Source organism: Phascolarctos cinereus, unplaced genomic scaffold (genome assembly GCF_003287225.1).
Source record: "Phascolarctos cinereus isolate Bilbo 61053 unplaced genomic scaffold, phaCin_HiC Scaffold_1;HRSCAF=81, whole genome shotgun sequence".
Lineage (NCBI taxonomy): Eukaryota > Metazoa > Chordata > Mammalia > Diprotodontia > Phascolarctidae > Phascolarctos > Phascolarctos cinereus.
The window spans coordinates 273,507,475-273,531,100 of record NW_027555514.1 but is presented as its reverse complement, the minus strand read 5'-3'; the positions used below and the strand labels follow the sequence as shown (position 1 = coordinate 273,531,100).

The window sequence follows — 23,626 nt, the reverse complement described above, 5'->3', positions numbered from 1 at the left end:
AACAAGAATGCTAAAGAAAGGGGCAGCTAGGTGGTGGAGTGGATGGAGCACCGGCCCTGAAGTCAGGAGGACCAGAGTTCAAAACCTGTCTCAGACCAAACACTTGATATTTACTAGCTGTGTGACCCCGGCAAGTCACTTACCTCCAGTTGCCTTATTGAAAAACAAAACAAACTAAAATGTCACATAACCCCAGTTGCCTAAAAAAAAAAAAGGACCCACACACAACACATACGAGATGAATATAAATACTATTTAATGTTTCACATTATCAAGTTTTTTTCTTCCAAAATTATCATAAACAACAACAAAAAAAATAATTTGATAAGGGGTCCAATTGGGGGGGAAACCAAATGAGGCCAACTCTTCAGATGAGATTTTTTTTTTACCAGGGGTCTTCTAGACACACAAAATATTGTTTGTTTTTCAGCCAATGAGAGAGAATGGGAACATGATTAAGTTCAGAACACAATGACTTCCATGTTGCCCATCTCCATTTTCAAATTCCAGAGACAGGAAGATTTAGAGAAATCTTATCGAAAACAGCAGAACCGTTGTCTTCTGATTCTGTCCCGGAAACCTTTCCTTTTTCCACCTAAAGGCCCATTCGTGAGGTATGAGGCCCTAGGCTGAGTACAGAGGCAGACGAATGGGGACCCTGTTGTGTGAAGGCCAAACAAAGGAGGGTATTTCCTGAGGCTCCCTGGATGGGGACTTTGAAACAATTACTCAACGCACCAGCTAAGATGAATCACAAGTTACAGGCTGGGAAGTGGACATTGAGCTATATATATAAATAGATGTTGCGTCATGGAGACCCATTTTACAGCCACTCTCCATTAAACTTCTTCAAGGAGACAGGCACTCTTCAACACAATCCTGTCTCCCACAAATAGTTACCCTAAGCTGAAGATCTAAGAGAAAAACAATCTTATATAAGATTCTACCCTGTAACACCCTCCTTCCCCATTCCTCCCCCCAAAACAAAGAAGCCAAAACCATTTGATGTTTATGAAACACAAAAATCCTTCAGATCCATCCGTGGGCTTAAAAAAAATAATTAAATAATTTATTATGTGAATAATACCTTAAAAAAAAAGCAAATGAGAAAGAGGAAACCAAAAGAGAAATGGGTCTGCTCCCCCAAAAGAATGGGAGTCACAAGCATGGATGGACTGCCTCATCTCCCTATGAGTGAGGCCTATCCAGAGGGGACCCATAAATAGATACTTGCCAAGAAAATGGAGTTGTGATGGTTTTAGGCTATCATTCTCACCTTGCCCAAAAGGATCAAGGAAAAGGTCAAGACAAGGTGTTCTGAAAAATGCCCCCTCCCCCATGGAGTGCGCATGTGGGTGCTGTAACTATTCCTGGAAGAAAGCACCCTGTTTCACTGAATTACGGCCAGATCTAGAACCTGCGCCACCCTGGGCTTTGTGAAGGAACTGCGGTTCACATCTCCAGCCCAGGAGGTCAGCTCAACTCCTCAAAAAGGGTGGGGCCAACCAACAGTGCCATCTTGAAAAGTGGTGAAATCTGCTTGGGGGAGGAAGAGGACAGAGGACCAGAGAGGACACACGTGCCTGCAACTGGATAAGGAAATTTAGGAAAAAGCAAAGGCTAAGGGTCATTTCAATCCTTAGATGGAGTGAGGAGCAAGCTACTTCATCTCCTCTTTGAAGGGCACGTGTACATTGTCGGAAGCTGGCTGATGCACGCATGCCCATGCCGTCAAGGGATAAGGGCCTCATGGGGGGCTCCTGGATCATTTAAAAGCCTTATCAGAGACAGTAACTGGAAGGACATTCTTCATTGAAAACAAAACCAAACAAAAGTCTTAAAGAAACTGAAGCCGCGGCTCTTCGGCCACCACCCACCACAAGATAGGGCTTTGGGTAGTGACTTCATTAACGCATCTGCTAGATGCACCGCTAGACCTCAGTTTCAGGTACGCTGCGATATTCCCAGTGTCTTGCTAACTGCCTTCTCCGGGCACCACGATGTCTGAATCAGTCCCGAGGTTCAAGTATCTCCTCCCTTCTGGTATCGGGAGAGATGTGGAGGGAGTTGATGGTGGATTCTCTCAAGGCTTTTCTCTACCCGAGAAAATAAAATAATGTGATGATATCCGGAGTCGCCGGAGGCAGCAGCAGCAACACCGGGGCTTAACCTCAGCAACCTGCCTGGAGGATGTTTCCCCCTGAACGTTTAGTCACAGATAGCGTTGTAAACACCTGCAAAAAAAGGAGACCCGTTTTTAAGAAATGTGGAGCAAGGGAGCGCAGGACCAGTAGTTCAGGCATGAATGCAGGGTGAGCTGTGATGTGTCCAAGGTGGGTGTGAACAGGCTGACAAAGGGCCTAGAGACCATGCCGTGTGAGGACCAGCCATGATGTGGGGGGCCAGATTCTGATTAATTTTAATGACTTGTCTTGGTCTCTGAAAGTAGCTGAAACAAACTTTGTTCCTCTGAGAACGGCAGGGGGATAGGTGGGAGATACTGGTACAGAACGCTATATACACTGCCAGATGGGACTGATATATTGATCGGTTTTGCTAACCTTTTTTGTCTATACAAGGGTTAGGGTTTGGCTGGAGATGTAGAATAGGAAATGATTAATACAAAAACAGAAAGCCTCAAAAACACTTTAAAAAAAATAGAAGAATTTGGTGTTTTTAGCTTGGACCGGGGATGTTAAATCTCTTGCATTTCACGTTTGTAAATGCATAAAATAAAATACGTGGTATTACAAAGGAAACCAATTATGTCGCAGTACAATTATCTATCCATCTATCTATCCATCTTTAGGTTCATGGATCCCAGTTAAGAACCTATGAACGAGAGAAATTCATGATCAACGTCTTCAAATACTCGAGGGTTCATCACAGAGAAGGATCATATGGCCGTCCAAAACTCAGAGGAATGAGTGAAAGTTCAAGAAAGCAAACTTTGGACCAATGAGAGCTGTCTAAAAGTCAAATGGTTTGCCTTGGGAGGAACGGGTAATGAGTTCACTGTCACTGGAGGTGTTTAAGCAGGAGCTGGGTGACCACTAAGAAAGGGTTCAATAGAGTTAGGGGCTAAGACAAAAACAAATTATAATTGCATACAAAAAGACTAATAAGAATTTTTTAAAAAGCGTTTTAAGAACTATAAATACAATAAAGAAAAGAAGATGTATGCTGCAGGGAAGACTGGATCAGATGCCCTTCGAAGACCTTTCCAACAGACTGGTTTTACCTAATGACTTGGGGGACTGTGTAAATACTTTAGAGCAGGGGTTCTCAACCTATTTGGTCCTGAGACCCCTAGATACTCTTGACATTCATTGAAGGATCCCTCCCCCTCAAAGAGTTTTCACTTAGATGGGCTGTCTCTGCTGATATTTACCATTGTGTATCTCTAATAAATTAAAATGACATGGCTTTATTATGAAATTAGTTTTGATCTCATGAACCCCAGAGCCCACTTTGAGAACCAGCGATCTACAGCGAAGAGAGTTCTGATCATTTTGGTCCCTGCTCTGTGCAGAAAAGATGGCGGTCAGGATTGGAGCAGATGGCCTTTAGTTCTGGATGTAAGGTCCTGTGATACTCATGGTTCATAACACTCCATATTTTGTCTTCATGTCTTAGCTCACACAGTTTTCTCTGCCTGGAGTAACCCTCCTCCTAGCTAGACAAGCAGCCTAGTGATCCTTCAAAGTCCAGGTGAAATGCCACCTCAAACATAAAAGTGGGATAGTAACAGCACCTACCTACCAAGGGTGTTGTGAGGATCAAAGGAGATATCTGTAAAGCCCTTAAGCGTAGTGTTGGGCACACAGGAGGTACTTAATAAATATTTGTTCCCTTCCTCCCTTTTCCCCTTCCCTAGTAGAGTATAAAGCTTGTTGAGGGCAGGAGATGTAACTTCTTCAAGACTAGGATCACAGGGCACCTTAGAAGGTATCTATAGTCCAACTCTCTCATTATACAGATGGGGAAACTGAGGCAGGTCAAGTAGAACTGGCTCATTCAAGGTCACACAAGCAGGCTCTGAACCCAGGTCTCCTCTGATCCCAAATCCAGCGCCCCATTATCGTGCTTCCCCTGAGTAAATGCTCAATTAACATGTGTTGAATGAAGGAAAAGCTAAGGTTGTGGCCTTGATGCACACAAGAAAATACTATAGGAAATCAAAGCCACTTAGGTGATGCTGTTCAAAGCTACAGTAATTGGTTGGCCTCAAAGTCACTTGAGAGAGAAAGCAGGAAAAAATGAGAACTAAATGCCTATCGGCATATTTCAACCTTCCTACCTCACAGCGCAGCTGGGACAAAACCGCTTCATAAATCTGAAATCACCATGTCAATGGCAGCCATTGTTATCACTCACCCAGGCAAACACATTAGAATATATTCAATAGAAATAGGTTACAGTTTAATGGAGCACCCCAAACTCAACATGGAATCATGACACAACAGAGTAAAGCTATGGGCTGGGGCACTGGAAGACCCATATTCAAACTCTGGCTCTTTTGAGCACTGGGCCTCAGTTTCCTCTGCTGTAAAATAAGACCATGATGGAAGGACACTTCCAGCTGTGATTCAGCTACTTGCTACCAACCTGGGAGGATACAGCCTGTCTAGAGGGCTACCTGAATAAGGCCATTCAGGACAGGCACCCTTAGCCAAAGACGCTTCATTTGAACACAGGAAAGGGGGTAGGGAGAAGGAAGGGGGGATACTGAAAGTTACTTGATCCTTTTTTCTTTTTTAAAGACCTCTTCTACTAAAGAAGATGAAAATCAATAAGGCATGCTGCCAACCTTAATTAAATCTAAATAAAAGCTTTGATGGGCCGGGCGCCTGCCCAGACAGCACTAATTTACATACAGCTGCATCCGTAGAAACAGGATATTAAATCAATGGAAGCCCCTCCCCCATCCTGGAAGACTCCATACCTGTGAAAGCCCACAGATGCTGCCAACCTCAACCCCTGCCCCCACCCTTACACTAGTCTTCCCGTCCCCTCAGATGACACCAAATGCAAACAGAAGGGGAAAAACTCTTTTTGAGGCCGGATTCTAAAAATGTATCGCAAGAGCGCTCCAGAAGAACTTTTCTCCGCCCTCCGCCCCCAAACAAACATGATTAGCTGAAATTACCAGGCTGAATTAGAGCTAATCAGCTTCTATTCAGCTCCCTCAGCTCAAAAGTCCAGAATAAATTAGTAGTCTTCTCTCTTCACAATGAATGATGCTAATAGGGTGCCAGAGTCCCAGGTGCGAAGACACCCATTAGAACCTTCCCAAGGAGCCCTTCAAATCAAATGAGAGCTTCCTCCTTCTCTGCACTCAGAGCAGTGAGTGTCTGAGAGCTGTTCTGCCCCTCTCTCAGCCTCTGGCTGGGGAGTTCAAAACTCTATGGCTGGGCTGCTTTACCATGCACAGCCCCAATCACCCTAATGAATGGGCCATGGCACCTCTGAAAAGGATAAGAATATTTCCACCATGGATCTAATCTTTTTAAGCCTCAGTTTCCTCATCTGTAAAATGGGAATTGTAACCCCCCAACCCTGCCACTCCAGTCCAATCCCCTCATTTTAGAGAGGAAGAAACTGAGGTTAAGTGACTTGCTCAGGGTCATGTAGCTAGTAAGGATCTGAAGTGGGATTTGAACCCAGATCTTTATGGCTCCAAATCCAGCATCCTGTCCTCTAAGTCATGCCATCTCTCAATAGAAATAAAAGAGCACCTAGTTGGCCCAAACCACACAGGTATTAAGTGACAAAGTCAGTATCTAAACACAGCTTCCCTGACTCCAAATCAGGGGGCTTCATTAAGTCACCATATTTCTCAAGTTATTAGATAAAGAAGGAATTTCACAAAGGCTTCCCATTTCAAAGGGAAGTAGCGTTAGGAGTCTGCTGCAACATTCTCACCCTCACCGTACGTATGCGCCACCACTCCTAAAATGTACATGGTCTATGGTGGCCAGGGATGGATTCTTCAGCACTCCATCCAGGAAGATGCCAGGTGAGATCTATTTCTTCCCAATCCATTTACTCCACTGTGGCTGGGGCACTTGCTAAAGAGGCATTGCGGCCAATTTAACCCAATCCCAACCATCAGTCTAGAGATAACTAGAGACCCACAAATTGATGGGCCCCATGCCAACATCAACTCTCTTCATCTGGTCTTTCAAATCATGTCGGCCAAAGCCTACTCATATACTTCTAGCCCAAGAGGAAAGACAGCGCTGCTTAACACATAGGGGAGGCGGGTTAAAACCTCGGCTATGAGAATCTTCCTTGGTATGATTAAATGAAAAAAAATTTTTATCAAATGCTTATTATGTGACAAACCCTGTGATAAGCACTAGTGAAAGCAAAACAAAAAACCTACTCATTTCCTTCTTTCAAAGAGCTCACACTCTAATGAGAAGGGACAACCCATAAAAGAAAGTCGATTTGCAAATGGAAGAGTTGATGGTCAGAGGTCCTTAGGGTAAGCCAATAGCACAGGCCAATATTTCCACAGAGAATACACACTGTACACATTTTCTTCTACCTGAAACTTTGGGTGGGAGATGCTTAATCTGGGAGAAGTGATGAAGACTAAGTCATCAGGGCTCCATAAATCAAGGCCTCATTGGCACAACCATCCTACATCATGGTAGGAATGCCCAACCAAGGATTGGGACGAGGACGGCCAAGAAGAGTCAATAAAGAAAGGCTTCTGGAAGGTGCCATTTTTTCTGTCTCTTCATACAAGTACCTACCTCTGCACACACTGGGTGGATCCCAATTGTGCTGTCCAGCTGCTCTTTGGTCAGTCCACATTTGAGGGCTGCTGCAAAGCCCTGAGTGACTTCGCCTGCATTTGGACCCAGGACGTGGAAACCCACAACACGTTCCTAAAAGAATAGAGAGAACACAGGGATTGAGGGCCTTCAGTTTCTTCTCCATAGCTTGGTAAGAGTTTCCCCAGTTTATTCTAAAAACCTGTTCTAAGGCATGGGCTAGATTATTACAGGGGTGGGGGACCTGCAGCCTCAAGGTCACATGTGGCCTTCTAGGGCCTTGGGTGCAGCCTTTTGAGCGAGTCCAAGTTTTATAGAACAAATCCTTTTATGAAGGGGATTTGTTCTGTGAAGTCTGGATTCAGTCAAAGGACCTAGAGGGCCACATGTGACCTTGAGGCCTCAGGTTCTCTACTCCTGGTAGAAGAAATGAGGAAAGAAAAAACGGAAGGAGGAAGGGAGGAAGGGAGGGAAGGAAAGAAGGGAGGGAGGAAGAGTGGAAGAGAGGAAGGGAGGGAGGAAGAAGAGAAGGAAGGAAGGGAAGGAAAGAAGGGAGGAAGGAAGAGTAGATGAGAGGAAGGGAGGGAGGAAGAAGAGAAAGAAGGGAAGGAAAGAAGGGAGGAAGAGAGGAAGGGAGGGAGGAAGAAGAGAAGGAAGGAAGGGAAGGAAAGAAGGGAGGAAAAGAGGAAGGGAGGGATGGAGGAAGAAGGGAAGGAAAGAAGGAAGGAAGGAAGAGAGGAAGAAGAGAAGGAAGGAAGGGAAGGAAAGAAGGGAGGAAGAGAGGAAGGGAGGGAGGGATAGAGGAAGGGAGGAAGGGAGGGAGGAAAGGAGGAAAAAGAGTAAGGGAAAAGGGGGAAGGAAGAAAGGAGAGGGAAGAAAGAATTTATTAAATGTCCACGGTGTGCCAGGCATTGTGCTAAGCACTTTACAAATACTACTTCATTTGATCTTCACAACAACCCTGGGAGGTAAGGGTTGTTACTGTCCCCATTTTACAGATGAGGAAACTGAGGTTAAGTGATCTGTCCAATGTCATCCAGCTAGTGAGTGTCAGATACTGGATTTGAACTCAGATCTTCCTGACTCCAGATCCAGTATTCTATCCACCATGCTGCCTGGGTGAGATCAAATAATGAAATATGCCTTCCTCATCTTGGCCAAGAGGTTGGGGACCACTGGGGCAGGACGGCAGATACACTGGGACAAGGCTCACAGATTTAGAGTGGAATACGACTTTTTAAATCCTCTTATCCGACACCTTCAGTTTACCAAATGAGGAGGACACAGGTTTAGGCAGGTGGGAATACCTTGCTACAGGTTGCAGAGCTAAGTTTTGAACTCTGGTCCTCTTACTCCAAACCCAGCACCATCTTTTGCACCCGGATGGCTCAGCTGCACTTACACTAACAAGCAAGTTCCTGGACCACTTTCCCCAAAATAACAACTCACATTTATATAGTGATTTACTGTATACAGAGCACTTTACATATATTCTCTCATTTGTCCCCCAACAGCTCTGTGAGGCCAGTGTGACGGATGTCACTTTAATGGAAGGGCACTCAATGGCCTTCTGGTACAACTTCTTCATTTTCTAGATGAAGAGACTGAGGCCCAGAAATACCAAGGGATGCAGAGTCAGGATCTGAACCCAGCTCCTTTGACTCCAGAGTCATCCACTCCTCATCCGACAGATTCTCATGCATGTTCCCCTCCAAATCCCCCATGGAGAATCCATCCACCCAATTTCACTGGGCCTTTTAACTTGAGTGCAGACCTACGGTTTTGTTGGGGTGGGTGGGAGAATCCCTGATACGAAAATGCTCTCCACCAATGTAGATCAGCAACATGGTCCTAGAGAGAGTGACTTGGAGAACAAAGCATTAAGTGACTTGTCCAAGGTCATGCAGCCAGCATATGTCAGAGGGGGCACTTGAACCCAGGGCTTTCTGACTCAAGGATGGCTCTCTAACCATGATATCACACTGCATCTCTTTATAATTTTATTTTAACTAACATTTTCCCCACAGTAAAGATGAAGAAAACAAGGCCTGAATTCTTTGAGGGACTTGCCTTAGATCATATACTGGTACCCAAACCCAGGTAACAAACATGGCGGACTATCTCCTCTATCATGGCTGCCATTTGCAAGGGCTGGGGGGGAAATCGAGGAAGTCTGGCTAATCTTACCACCAGATTCACACAATGCTTGAGCTGAAAGGGATCTCAGAAAGCATCCATCAGCCTAAACCAAATTGGCAGGAAGATAAATCTACTACAAAGGGGTACAATGCTTCCCCAAAGAAAAAATCGAAAGGATTTAAGGGCCATCCATTTTTCTGACATATCTGAGCTATCCCTCACTGCCAGCAGAGCACAGAACTAAAAGCGAACTCTTTTCAGAAAAAAAAAATGCTTAAGTACTGTCTGACGAGGACATAGAGAATAAACAGCAAGTGGCTTAATTAAAATGAAGTATAACCAATCGGTCGATCAATAAATGTTTATTAAGTGCCTACCATGTGCCAGGCACTGGGCTAAGCCTGGGGATGCAAAGAGTCCCTGCCCTCAAGGAACATACAGCCTAAAGGGCGAACAACATGCAAACAAATCTATACAAAGCAAGCTACACACAAAAGTATACAATATGCAAATATATGCAAAAATATAACTAGGATAAAAAGGAAATAATGAACAGAGGGAAGGCACAGGAATTAAGAAAGGTTGGGAAATGAAAGCAATACTAAAGCAAAATATATCAATTTTTTTTAAGAATCTGATAAATACCTGCACTAACTCCCCTTCTAAGGGGATTCTGAGCAACAAATTTAATTTAGATTAGACAGTTCATATGTTGCCAGGGCTCTTAGTAAATGAAACATTTCTCCCATGATATTCCTACCAAGGACCTAGGAAAACACTACTCCTATAACCCTGGATGCCATGGATACAGGTCATCACTAAGCCACACTTTTCACTTTCCAACCTCCCTGGTAAATGGGAAAAGAGGAAAAAGGAAAATGGGAGTCACAGTTCAAATCCCAGCCTTGCTATTTACTATCTGTGTGACTGTGGGGATGGCTAGGTGGTGCAGTGGATTGAGCCCTGGGCCTGGAATCAGGAAGACCATTTTCCTGAGTTCAAATCCAGCCTCAGATACTTACTAGCTATGTGACTCTGGGCAAGTCATTTCACCCTGTTTGACTCAGTTTCCTCATCTGTAAAATGAGCTAGAGAAGGAAATGGCAAACCAGTCTAGTATCTCTGCCAAGAAAACCCCAAATGGGGTCACAGAGAGTCAGACAGGACCAAAAAAGACTTAATAATGAAGATCATGGGCAAGTCACTCCCCCACTCTCAGCCTCAGTTTCCTCATCTGAAAATGAGGGATGAGGAGTATGAAATGGACCAGATTATCTCTAGGGTCCCTTTCAACTTTGAAGTCTATGATCCTGGACTCAACACTAAGATTCTATGATGCCCTAAGAGCCAATGCATTCTCTCTGTCATTCCCTTCTCCAAAGTAGACTGGAATTCATCAGCAGTGCAAGCACTTGGGAGTTGTCTAAGAAGGAGGTTAAGAACCCAGGGTCACACAAGTAGTTAAGTATGAAAAGCAGGATCTGAAACCAGGTCTTTCTTCCAGCTCCCAGGTCCAGCCCCATTCTCACTATACTGTACAAACCCTACAATAGCTCATTCCTTTCTTCTGCTGAAGATCTATCCTCTTCCCTGTAGGTAGGAAGGTGATTCGGGAACCCAGAAGGCTCAGCCAGCAGAGTGTGAGCTGTCATGGAGCCCACCGGTCCAGTGAAAGTCTGGAAGCAGCCATCCAAGAGCCAACCTAAGCCTGGACTTCTATGGTACAGAGGGCATTAATGCCCAATCAAAGTGGTCCCATCTCCCAAGTACTGAAAGAGCAATCATAGCTTCAGGGGATGAATATGTACATTCTTCAAAGCGATCTGCATCAGTCAAAGTCACAGATTTCGTCTTTTTCAGGAGACAAGCTAAGTTTGTAAAGTGCTTTAGCTTGGCGGGTGGCACACAGTCGATGCTTAATAAATGCTGCTCCCTTCTCCCCTCTCTAATTTTAAAGGCGCAAGAGAACAGGAGAAAAAAAATTAGCATCAAGACCCTATGGGATGATTTTAGAAAGATGAATTCTGATGAGGAAACGCAAAATTCGAGCCCACAGAAGAGAAGGTTTTTTTCACATCAACATTCTGAAAAAGAACTGACATTTTAGTTAACTATCACTTTAATGCTTATTCTTGGTTATTTCTGAGGACAAAGCCTGATTTTTTGTTGTAGTTTCTGCATTTATAGAAAAGGGGGAGAAATAAATATTTAGACAGAGGCGGTGGATAAATAATGGATGGAGGGAAATCTTGGAGGCCTGAGAGCTCTGGGAAGTCCCTGAACCTCTCAGTTCCCTGTTCCCCACCCCCTCCACCTCCGCCTCCTCAACTCTCTCAGACTAATTTAAGGTGATTGACACTGGTGGAGGAAATGTTCAGCAGGAACTCCCACCAGGGCTAGAATCACAAGTCCAGACAATTTGGTTAATTTACTGAACAAATATTTATTGGTGGCCTGCTATGGGCCTTGTACTATGCTAGGGGCTATGGCAGACACAAAGACACAGAATATCAGGATTGTAAGGATCCCTGGAGACTACCCAGTCCAATCCACTGTCTGGAGATCTCGGGTTAGGGGTGATCCATTCACTCTTAATGCAACATTTATTTATTAAGCATTTACTGTGTGCCAAACATTGTACTAGGCCCTCAGGGTACAAAGATGAAAATGAAGCAGTGACTGAATAAATAAGAGATGGAGGGAAAGAAATGGAAAGAGATAGAAAGAGGAGAAGACAGAGAAGAGAAAGAGAAGAAAGAAGAAAGATAGAGAGAGAAGGTGAAAGAAGGGGGGAGGGAGATGGAGAGAAGAAGTGAAAGGAGAAGAGGAGAACAAAAGAGGAGAAAAGGAAGAGAAAGAGGGAAGAGAGATGGAGAGAGAGGAGAGAAAGAATGTAAAAAGGGAAGAGTAGAAGAGAGGGGAGGGGAGGGAGAGGAAAAAGAAGAGAAGAGAGAAAGAAAAGAGAGAGAAGGAGAGAAGGTAGAAAAAGAGGAGAGAGAGAAAAGAGAGAGAAGAAAGAAGGAGAAGTAATAGAGAAAGAGAGGAGACAGAGAGGTGAGATCTCCAGCAATGATGCATTTTGCTGGGAAGAACATAATACCTCCCACTGCCCAGGGCAGCACATCATTTTCTCCACACCTGTTCTTACTTGAACAGTAAAATGGCAGGTCTATCCTTCGAGGAGTGGTGCACAGAGCACTGGCCTCAGAGTCGGGGGAGCTCCAGCCCTATCTTTGACACATACTGGATGTGTGACCCTGGGTAAGTCATTTCCTCTTTTAGCGTTCCTAGGCAGCTCTCTAAGACTATAAGATACAGAGCAGGCGCTGATCTGCATTGGTGGAGAAGGTTTCCTTCCTGAGAGTTCCCTACATGAATGAAATCACAGATATGGTCCAAAAGAAGAAAGAAAGAAAAAAAAAGAGTGCCTAACCAAGGCTATGGAGAAAAGAATCTGTAAGCTCCTGGAGGGCAGGGACTGATTCATTTTTGTCTTTGTAGCCCCAGCACACAGCACTGGTGTCTGGCATACAGCCGGTGCTTAATAAATGCTTACTGAATTGCATCCAACAGGCTACTTGGAACTCCCACCCCCAAACATTCCACATTGGGGTAGTTCCAATGGTTAGAAAATTACTCGTTACCCTGAGTCACAATCTGTATCTAACTCACACCCATTGCTTCTAGGGCTATAACTGGGCCCAAGTAGAACAAGGCAGCTCCTCAAATACCCGCATTCCGCTATCACTACCTGTCCCCCACCCTATATCGATTCCACCCTGGACCTCTCTTCACCAGACTGAGTCCTCTCCTTGATCCATGAACGCCATGTTCTCTGGTCCCCTCCCGTTCTGGTTGGCCTCTTCTAGATGTGAGACAGATCAATAACCCTCATCGAACACTTTAAGATTTGCAAAGCACCTCGCAAATATCAGCTCATCTGTTTCTCACAACAACCTTGTGAGGCAGGTCGTTATTACTACCCCCATTTTACAGATAAGGAAACTGAGGCTATTCGGTGACTTGCCCAAGGTCACACAGAATAGTAGATGTCAAGGCTGGATTCCAACTCAGACTTTCTAGATTCAAAGCTAGTGTTCTATGATACCCAGATGCCAATATCCTTGTGGATGTCCTTCCTAAAAATGAGACACGTAGAACTTGACACAGTACTCCAGAGGTGATCCATCCCTGAGGTCTCTTGAAGAGCGTAGGAAATCTTTATTGAGCACCTCCCTGACCTTCTGCCGATTATAAAACAGGGTTGGGGCGACAGGGCGTACCCAATTAATAAATCTGTAATCACATTTTACATGCCAAAGTAAGGGGCCCGGACAGTAAGCATTAATGCCCCAATGAAAGGGAAATGGAACGTTCAGACATGTTGATTACAATAAAAATGGCACTTACGTTGTCTTTGACATTGCAGACGATTTTGGCATAGCATTTATTGTTATCTCTTGACGGGATGGTCCATTCCAGTGGCCAAAAGTAGCTATGGTAGACCTAAGAAGCAAACAAACCATCTAAAACCGATCCCTACCACAAATACAAATTGGTTTTCCAATATGACGGCCACAGCACAGGACATCCCACAATGTGGACTGGCCATGGCTTGCCTTTAAGTGGAAAGCCAGCCACAAAGCAGATGACATTGAACTCATAGCTAGAGCCTGACGGGTATCAACTCATCCCTTTAAATAATTATTCCTTTTTTTTTTTTAGGTCAAGCTTCACACTCAGGTGTTTACCACCCGTGAGGCTTAAGGCCTTTCAAGGAAAAGTTGAAAAGGAAGGCCATGTGATGAATCATCTTAATCTCACCTTTTTAAAAATACACTCCCGTCTTGTCATCTCTTAGGAATGACAAGGGGAGAAAGTGTAGGCAGGAACCATTCTAATCATCACCTGGCTCTGTGGTTTGGATGCTTCCAAAAGGCATTTCTTTTCTTATGGAATTCACCGTGAGTGTTAGCTTGTAATTATAGGCATCGAGGCCAAAAAAGAAAAAAATAAAGGAAAGGGAAAAAAAATGACAGCCTTTCTAATGTTTCATAAATGTCAGGACACTTTGCCCAAAAATGATCAATTATTTGGCTAACGTTGCCAAGTCTTGGCCTTGAATTATAAATTCTAGCGTCGTTTTCAAAATGCGTAGCATCAGAGCCAAAGAACGGACTTACAGATGGGCTACGGTGGCAGAAAAATATGGCGGGAAATCAATAATCACTGTATCAAAGGGAGTTTATGTATGATTTAAACCCTTTGCCCACATGTTCGGGTCTCTCACATCGTTGCCAATAGGCCCGCTTTAAACCTTGCCATTTTCTTCAAAGGATTTGTGGGAGGGTAATAATCTCTGCTCACTGGGCAACATCTGCTAATGTCAGCGTTTTAGGCTCAAGACTCACTGACTCTATGTTGTGGGCTGGGGGAGGCACGCAGTCGGGTCAGCTCTCTCCAGGGTCCTAGCGGGATTTAACCCGTTCTGGAGTGAGCATGAGAAATCATGCAATGAGAGACAAGATCTGGAGGGGACCTCGTTGGCCACCGAACGCAGCCTCCTCATTTGAAGAAACCCAGACAAGGGGAAGTGACTTGGGAATACAGAATTACTGCAGGAAAGGGCCAGGGAGGCCATAGGCAGAGCTGAAATTCAAACCCAGTTCTAGAGTATAGCTCTTTCCCCAGCACCGTATTGTCTAAAATGAGGGGGAGGTAGGTAGGAAGGTCGCTTACCTCTATGTTTTCTTCTCCAAACTTCTCAATGGCTTTTTCTTCAGAGAGGCCACAAGCCCCATATTCCATGGGGGTAAATACAGTGGTAGGCACATTGTCGTAGTCACACTGTGTGCAAAGAGAGAGGTGAACAAATCACTTGGGGCTTGTCAGGTTGAAAGGATGTGAATTCAAAGAAGGCATTTCCAAAACCTTTGGGGTTTGCAAAGTCTTCCTTCCTCCCTTTCTCCCCTCCCAGATGATGAAGCTTGCTACCCACCTCCTGACAGAGAGGTGGTGAACTCAGGGTGCTGAATAAGACACACATTTTGGATATGGCCAATGGGGGCATTTAATTAGCTTGAATATACATATTTGGTACAAAGGTTGTGGGGTTTTTTTTCTTTTCTCAATAGGGTGAAGGACAAAGGACAAAAAATTCGTTTTTGCTAGTTGAAAAAAAATTTTTTAACTCAACACTTTTAAAAAGAGAGGGATGAACTATATGGCTTCTAAAGTCCCTTTAGGGGGCAGCTAGCTGGCGCAGTGGATAAAGCACCGGCCCTGGAGTCAGGGGGACCTGAGTTCAAATCTGGCCTCAGACACATAACACTAACTAGCTGTGTGGCCCTGGGCAAGTCACTTAACCCCAACTGCCTAAAATAAATAAACAAATGAACAAATGAGTGAATGAATAAATAAATGAATAAAGTCCCTTTAACTATAATCTATGACCCTTTAAGTCAACTAAACTCTCTGAGTGTCAACTTCCTCATCTATAAAATGGGGGCAGTAATATGCAGTCATAATTATCTTTCAGGTGCAACAGAACAAAATTAAATACAGCCTTTCAGGCAAACTCAAAGGTCTTAAGGCAAAAAGCCAAGTGGTTTGACTTGGGGAGTGTCTGCTCAAAAGCGAGACAATAGAAAAGGCAGGCTGAGACTTGGTCTACTCCAAGTCCTAAGTGAAAATGTTTTCCCCAACACCTGCCTGGCAAATTAAAGGATTAAGGCCCTCCGGGAGTGCTGGACCAACTCCAGCCTGCCAGCTACAACACAGACACAAGCTTGCCCTCTTCTTCCTTATTTCCTACATCCAAGAAATGCGGGAAGAGTCAAACGGAAGAGTCTGAGAGCAGAAGGAAGGCTCCGGGAAGAAGCTCCCACCAAAGATCAGGGGAATTAAACACAAGAAAAAAAAAATCATAGGCCTTCTCAGCAGCTTCACTTTTGTTGAAGATGAAATCGTGGTACGGGGTGGTTCAGGACAGAGTGTAGATGGCCTGGCAGACTAAGAACTTAGTATTTTCACCCCTGGAGGAAGGGGGCAGAAGAGATGGACAGAATGAACAGAGTTCTAAACCTTGAGGAATTCAAAATTCAGGGACTGAGGGTGGAGGGGGGGAGATTAGATCCCAAGATCATAGGGCTCAAAGGGACTGTAGAGGGCTATCAACTCCAACTCTGTCATTTTACAGATGATGAAACTGAGGCCCACAGAGGTTAAAGTAGTTTGTCCAGAGTCTCACACAGGGAGCAAGTGAGAGAGACAAGATTTGAACCCAGGTCCTCTTCCGTCCAAATCCAGGGATCTGTGCACTGGATTTATGGAACATGGGATTTAGAGCTGAGAGGGACTTAGGCCTCATCTGGTCCAATCTCCCAGTTGCACAGACAGGTTAGATGGGTAATTTGACCAAGGTCACAGAGTAGCCTGGCTGGGAACTTGACCCAATGACCCAAGTTCAAACGGTAGCTCTCCCATGCGCTACCTGTGTAACCTTGAGAAAAGCTACCCCATTCCTGTAGGCCCCTCTCAAAAAAACAAGTGGGACTGAATTATGATCCTTTGAATCCAAATCCAATTGTCTTCCCATGGCGCCATGTTGCCTCTCAAGAGTCAGAACACCTCATCTGGGGCTCAAGCCTACAACAGTGAATGAGGCTGTCCTTGGGCCCTCCTTGCTAAGGCAAGCTCATATCTTCAACCCTCACACCCTCCTGAATGTCCTTTCTTGCTCGTTACCTGCTCATTAAAAAACAAAAAAACAAAAAAAGGACTAATCAAAAGAAACAAATCATTAAATCAAAAAAGCTTCTCGGCTAAGCCAAACTCATGACCTGAAGCAACGACTTTCTAGGGAACTTGACACCCTGTGGTTATAACATAAAAATATCTGATTATCTCAACCAAGTTCATTCCAATTCTACTTCCCCCATTTATGTGAATTTCAACTTGGAGAGGTTTTAACAGATTAAAGTGCAACTCAAAACTGCCTCTGGAGACCAATTTATAAAGACTGGCTATTGTCATGGTACGGTACCACCATTACTCTTTCAGGTTTCCAATACCTGCGAATGTAGAAAGGAAACCTACAGTGAATTACACTCAAGACGCTGTCGATATATTCCAACAGGAGAAAGAAAGAGCAAAGGAAGGTTTGAAGAAGCTCTCTGCATTATTAGCATCCCCTCCTAGATCACCAAGTCCTTTTATAGCCTATTTAGAACCCATAAAAGGATTTTGAAAATTACATGTAAATTGGAGATAATGAAACTGATGTAATGCAGCTATTATGAAGATTTATGTGGAATGAAGTAGTGTTAAGGCTTAGTTAACTGAATTGAGTTCATCTTATTGTTCCTGCAATCTCAAGAAGGAAAAAAAAAACATTTCACAGTAGATAAAATCACAAATTTACAGAATCTGTAATTCTGTCCAGCTCTGAAGGCAGTTAATACCGCCCATCTGCCAGACCCTTCAAGGCCAAAAAAAAAAATGCAGATTTGGAAAGCTGCCCCTCCAAGATGGGAGGCCGCCTGATTTTGGGAAACAGAATGCCAGTGGATGACAGCCAAATGCTTACCTTTACATCAGAACCGGCGTAAAGTCGCCGAGCCAACAGTCTGCCCGCCTGGATCGCAACAGGTGTCAGTTCCAGTTTGCCTTCTAAGATATCCCCAATGGCGTAGATGTAAGGTACACTGGTCTGTTCCTCATCATTGACAGGTATTTTCCCTGTCCTACAAATTCAAAGAAGAGGAAGAAAGGAAGAAAGAAAGAAGGAAAGAAAGGAAGGAAGGAAGATAACAAGAGGGAAGATAAAGCAAAGAAAAAAATGAAGGAAAAAAGAAAAAAGATGAAGAAAGAAAACAATGAAATCACAAAAAATTTCCAGTAGAAATTGAGAAAACAAAATTTTACCAGCTAAGAGAAACTTGTAAGGTATAACCTCAGCTGAAGGCCACACAGGTGTCCTACTTCAACAGATCCCTTGATTACTATAGGATCACAACTCTAGAGAGCCAAAAGGGAGCTTGCAGGCCATGTAGCCCATTCCCCAGAGGAGCAAACCAAGGCCAGAGAGAACAGGAACCGGCCCAAGGAGAAGCAGGATCGGGGAGAGGGAGGAGGGCAATTTATAATTTTCTTCATGCTTGTAATTACTGGAATGTTAAAATGGCAACATCTAACCTAGGCTATTGAGAAAAAGCAGTCCCAGGTCCATCTCTACCCCCGCACCCCAGCCATCTGGTCCAAGAGTCTCCATGTTCCTTAATGAGTCAATATTTTAAGTACATGAAAGATGGCAGCGATCTCCAAGTGACAATACTTGAACCAGCTGTACAATCACAAAGAGTTACCCAGGTTACTCAACAAACAGAAACCAACCTTCCCACCTCAATGAACTCCTTTCCTCCCCCATCCCCCCACCCCATTCCTGAACACACATGCGGAGCCCAGGCTGGTGTTCTGCAGTCAGGGCACCATTAAAAAATGGGCGACCGCGGCTCTTAAAGACAAAAACTAGCTTTGAAGAACTACATTATGGGTCAATGCTACCCGGGGAAGCCATCATGAGACTGGGCTAGAAAAGAAGTCTTTCTCACTTACTTTTCATTGATTTTCACCCCAACTGTTTCCAAGCCAATTTTTCTTGTGCATGAATCTCGTCCTATTGCCAGCAACACCTGAAATCCATCGAAGAACAGGCATTTATTAAGCATTTACTATGTGCCAGGCACTGTATGCAAAGAAAAAGACAAATGATCTCTTGCCCCCAGAGAGCTTATAGTCTAATAAGGGAATAACATACGCAGCTGTTAGCATCTAAGATACATACTAACTAGCATTTATATGGAGCTTTAAGGTTTCCAAAGCACTTTACAAATATGATCCCATCTGATCCTCACAACAACCTCAGGAGGTGGTTATTATTATCTCTGTTTTACAGATGAGGAAATTGAGGCTGAGAGACCCATACTACCCTGCCCCACGGAAGCATGGTGCCTGAAAGTCATTGGGTCCAATCATTGCATAGGTTCTCAAGGTGTGATAGGCAACAGTCAGAAACCTAAATTCTCCAGTCTGTATTTATTTCTATTTTCATAGTCTCATGGTAAGGAAAAGACATCTGAGTTGTAAAGTGATAAGCTATACTAAGGAGGAAGTATGAATACAAAAAAAAAAAAAAGAGGGTGGCCTCTTTCACATGAAGGTTGTATGTCCTGGGAAGCTAGTCCAGGGGTTCTTAGCCTATTTTGGGGTCCCAGACTACCCAATACCCACATTGGTAGTTTGAGGAAGTCTATGGACCCTTTCTCAGAATCATGTTTTTAAATGCATTTTTAAAAAAATGCACAGGATGACAAATGAGCCCTTTTTCAGAATCGTGTTTTTAAATGCATTTCAAAAAACGCACAGGATTTACAAAGAAAACCAATGACACTGAAACAGTTACCAAAAATGTAGATATTTTTAAAGCTCATGGATCCCACTTTAAAACTAAACTTCACAGGGTCATAGACTCCAAGCTAGAAGGGACCTTGAGAATCACTGAGCCCAACTCTCTTATTTTACCGATGAACAAACTGAGATATAGAGTGCTTGGTTAAGTGACTTGCCCAGGGTCACAATGACAGGTTTTTCTGACTCTGAGGCTAGCACCCGATCCATGCCCCTTGGCTCTACTGACACCCCCAGAGGTGTAGATCATGAGCCCAGGTTTGGGAGAGCCAAGGATGGGTTCCAGTAGAGCTTAAGGGCATGATAGGTACAACAGATTGTTCCTAAAGCAGGAGCTTTTCAGGGGCCAACAGCAGGGCTGCGGATGAATGTTCTGTAAACTCTCTGGGCTATTCCAGACACTCCATAAACATCGGACAAGAGCACAGTCCATGTCTGCAAAGACAGGGGGTGGACTCACCGTATTGTACTCGCCCTCGATGGTCTCCTGGCCATCGGTGGACTGAGCCACCACCCTCAGTCTGCCGGGCATGCCTTCTTCGATCTGTTCAACCTAAAATGATAAGAACCATAATAATTACAGCAGATAGCTATGGTGCAAAATTAATCGATCAATAAGCCTTGCTAAGCACCTACTAAGTGCCAGGCACTGGGCATCTTCACAGCCAAGGTGTGAGGTCGTTCAGAGTTATCGCAACTTTAAAGAGCAGAAAGATGAGGTTCAGAGAGATTCATTTCTACACTGCTTTATAGTTTGCAAAGCACTTTGCTCCCCACAACTCTATTATAATTTCCATTTCACAGACAGGGAAACTGAGCCCCAGAGAAGTGACCAGACCATAGATTTAGAACTAGAATGAACCTTAGAGATCAACGAGTCCAAATGTCCTCATCTTACAGATGAGAAAACTGAGGATGACAAAAGTGAAATGGCGGGGGCAGCTAGGTGGATAGAGCACCGGCTCTGGAGTCAGGAGGACCTGAGTTCAAATCCGGTCTCAGACACTTGACACTTACTAGCTGTGTGACCCTGGGCAAGTCACTTAACCCCAACTGCCTAACAACAAAAAAAAAAGAATTAGAAGAAAAAGTGAAATGACTTTTCCCAGGGTGACAGAGTTACTAAGTAACTGAGACAGGGTTTGAACCTGGATATTCCTGACTCCAAGCCCCGCATTCTATCTCCTCTATGACAATGCTCCAATGTGAGCTCGCTCTTCCTTCCTTCCTTCCCTCCCTCTCTCCTTCTCTTCTTTATTATTTTGGAGGCAATCAGGGTTAAGTGACTTGCCCATGGTCACACAGCTAGTAAGTATCTGAGGCCAGATTTGAACTCAGGTCTTCCTGATTCCAGAGCCAGTGCTATGGGTTCTTTTTAAACATGAGTTCTTAGCCTTTTTTGTGTGTCCCAGACCCCTCTGGCAGTCTGGTGAAGTCTTAGAAATCCTCAAAATATTTTTTTTTCAAAATTCATTATGGAAGGAAATATCCTCTTTCAGTCAGAATCAAACTCAAGCTGTCATTTTTTCCCCCAATCCAAGTTCTCTGACCTCTTAAGACCCATTCAAGGACTCAAGGTTAAGAATCCTTGGTTTAGAAACCTAAAACATAAAAAGATGCCACCACACCATGACCAGCTTCCATTCCAAAAACACACATTTCCAGACTTTCATCACTAGCTGCCTCCCAAAGACGATGTTGGCGTATTACTTCTCCCATGCGCCACAGAGCTATCATGCCTCAAAGATGTTCTCTGATTAAGTAACACCACCACCGCATTTCAGGACTCCTGATTAAGTAACTAAGGATAAGATTCTGCCGAGCCTTCATATCTTAGCTGATTATCCCAACGACCTCTCAATCAGAGGATACTGCCTGACAGTTTACACACACACACACACACACACACACACACACACACACCCACACCATCATCATCATCATCATCATCATCATCATCATCTCTTAATCAAACTCTCAAGGGCTTGAGAAAGAAGAGACACTTGAAATCTCACATACATAAGTTCTCATACATCTCAAAACTCTTGAAACTCGCCTGACTGAATTTTGTTGTTTTTTTTCCATGGAGGGAGAGGTAGGGAGAGGGTGAATGGACAAGTTCAAGGGAAATTACTATCCACTGTGCCACCTAGCTGCCCCTTAGGTAGCAAACTCTTAACCGTTACTGCTTCACTATAGGGTTGGGAGTCAGAGGACTCAAGTTGAAATCTTGGTTCCACCATTTTGGAGGGACTAGCCTCTTCACCTCCCAAAGGTTGAGGGCTTCTGCAAAATGAGGTCAGTTGGGCTAGGTAACCTCTGATTTTCCTTCCGGCTCTATAAGCCTACGATCTTTCCTACCTCTGTGACCCTGGCCATCACATACCTTTCTGGGCCTCGGTTTCCCAAAATGAGGGGAAGACAACAGACGGCATGTGAGGCCCTGAACTAAATCTCCATCTGTGAACCTCTGACCCTGCCTGTGTGAGTAAAAATGTGCCAGACATTTGACCTCCTGGGGCCTCAGTTTCATCATCCAGAAAACAGGGTAGGATTAATTAGTCTCTGGGCTGGTTGGTGCAGGACCTATTAGGACGTGCTCAGCTGCCTCAGAGCTTACTAAGTAAGAAAGAGCATTTAGAAAGCATTCTAAGGAGTGCAAAGCACTCCATTAGGGCCAGAGATCTGGGGCTAGAAGGAAACTCAGAGGTCACCCGCTCATTTTACAAATGAGGAAACTGAGGTCCAAGGAGGGAGGGCCCTCCTTGCTCTAAATCTCTGAGCCCATGACCCTCATGCAATGGAGCCTCTCTCCAACTTGGGAGATGTGAGTTTGAAATATCCCACCAGATCAGCCCTATTTCCCTTGAGCAACATGAGCTCACTTGGGGTGATTTTCACAAGCCCTGGCAGAAAATGAACGTTCTAAATGCTATTTTAAAAAAAATAAAGGCTCCAAGAGAAAAAATCCATGAGCCCAAATGTGAACTAATAACAGAAATCACAGAAAAGCAGCAGCTAATTCTCAATAATTAATTAGATTGTACCAAGGGAAGCCTCCAAAGGAAACATCAGCCCACACTTGCCCTGGTATTTCGGCCTTGGTTAAGTGGTAAGACTCACAGACGAAGAAAAGGAAGGGACCTTAGAAGTGACCTACTTAGGGGGCAGCTAGGTGGCACAGTGGATAGAGCACCGGCCCTGAAGTCAGGAGGACCTGAGTTCAAATCCGGCCTCAGACCAAACACTTGACACTAGTCCTAGCTGTGTGACCCTGGGCAAGTCACTTAACCCCAATTCCCTAAAAGCAAAAAAAAAAAAAAAAGAAGTGACCTGCTTACAGGATCAAGGGTCACAGATTTAAAGCTAGAAGAGACCTTGGAGGCAGAAACTGTGGCCCGGATGGGTAGGGTGAAGTGACTTGTCAAAGTCATACAGCTTATAAGCATGAGCCTAGTAGATTCCAACCCATACCCTCTGATGTCAAATAGTAAAGAGAGCTTTGGGTCTGGAGACAGCAAGTCCTGATTTCAAAGCCAAGCCTCCTGGGCTAGTCATTTACCCTCTCATCTGCCTCAGTTTCCTCAACTGTAAAATGGGGATAATAATGTCTGCTTCATGTTCAATCCATCCTCCCTCTTTTTTCCTCTCTTCCTCCCTGCTTCTTTTCTTCCTTCTCCTTTTCCCCTCCTCCTTCCTCTCTTCTTCTCTTCCTGTCTCCCTCCCTTTTTCCTCCCTTCTTTCTTTCCTTCCTCTTTTCTTTCTTCCTTTCTCCCTCCTTCTTCTCTGCTTCCTTCCTTTCCTCTTTCCTCTCTTCCTCCTTTTCTTCCCTCCTCCTCTTTCTTCCTTCCTTCTTTTCTTTCTTCCTCCCTCCCTTTCCCTTTCTTCTCTTCTTCCTTCTTCCTCTTCCTTCTCTCCTTTCTTCCTCCCTCCCTTTCTCTTTCCTCTCTTCTTTTCATCCTTCCTCCTCTTCCTTCCTTCTCTCTTTTCTTCCTCCCTCCCTTTCTCTCCTTTCTTCTTCCTTTTCTTCCTTCCTCTTCTTTCCTTCTTCTTTCCTTTCTTCCTCCCTCCCTTTCTCTTTCTTCTCTTCTTCCTTTTCTTCCTTCTTCTCTTCCTTCCTTCTTCTCTTTCTTCCTCCCTCCTTTTTCCCATTCCTCCCTCTCTCCTTCCTTCTTGCCTCCCTCCTTCCTTTCTTCCTCACTCCCTTTTTCCTTCCTTCTAACTCAGTGTCCTCT

At 44.3% G+C, this 23,626-nt stretch overlaps 1 protein-coding gene across 1 annotated transcript in view; it reads right to left on the bottom strand.

Moving 5' to 3' along the window:
- Positions 1-232: 232 nt before the first annotated feature.
- The window catches only part of TXNRD1 (thioredoxin reductase 1), a 44,414-nt gene continuing 21,020 nt past the window's right edge, over positions 233-23,626 (bottom strand). Inside the window, exons 8-14 of the mRNA XM_078146940.1 lie at positions 19,852-19,944; positions 18,540-18,616; positions 17,512-17,668; positions 14,664-14,771; positions 13,335-13,430; positions 6,765-6,899; positions 233-2,234 (exon numbers count right to left, since the gene is read on the bottom strand). Coding sequence (XP_078003066.1) covers positions 2,172-2,234; positions 6,765-6,899; positions 13,335-13,430; positions 14,664-14,771; positions 17,512-17,668; positions 18,540-18,616; positions 19,852-19,944 — 729 coding nt within the window. The 3' untranslated portion in view covers positions 233-2,171. The remainder of the gene's footprint in view (positions 2,235-6,764; positions 6,900-13,334; positions 13,431-14,663; positions 14,772-17,511; positions 17,669-18,539; positions 18,617-19,851; positions 19,945-23,626) is intronic.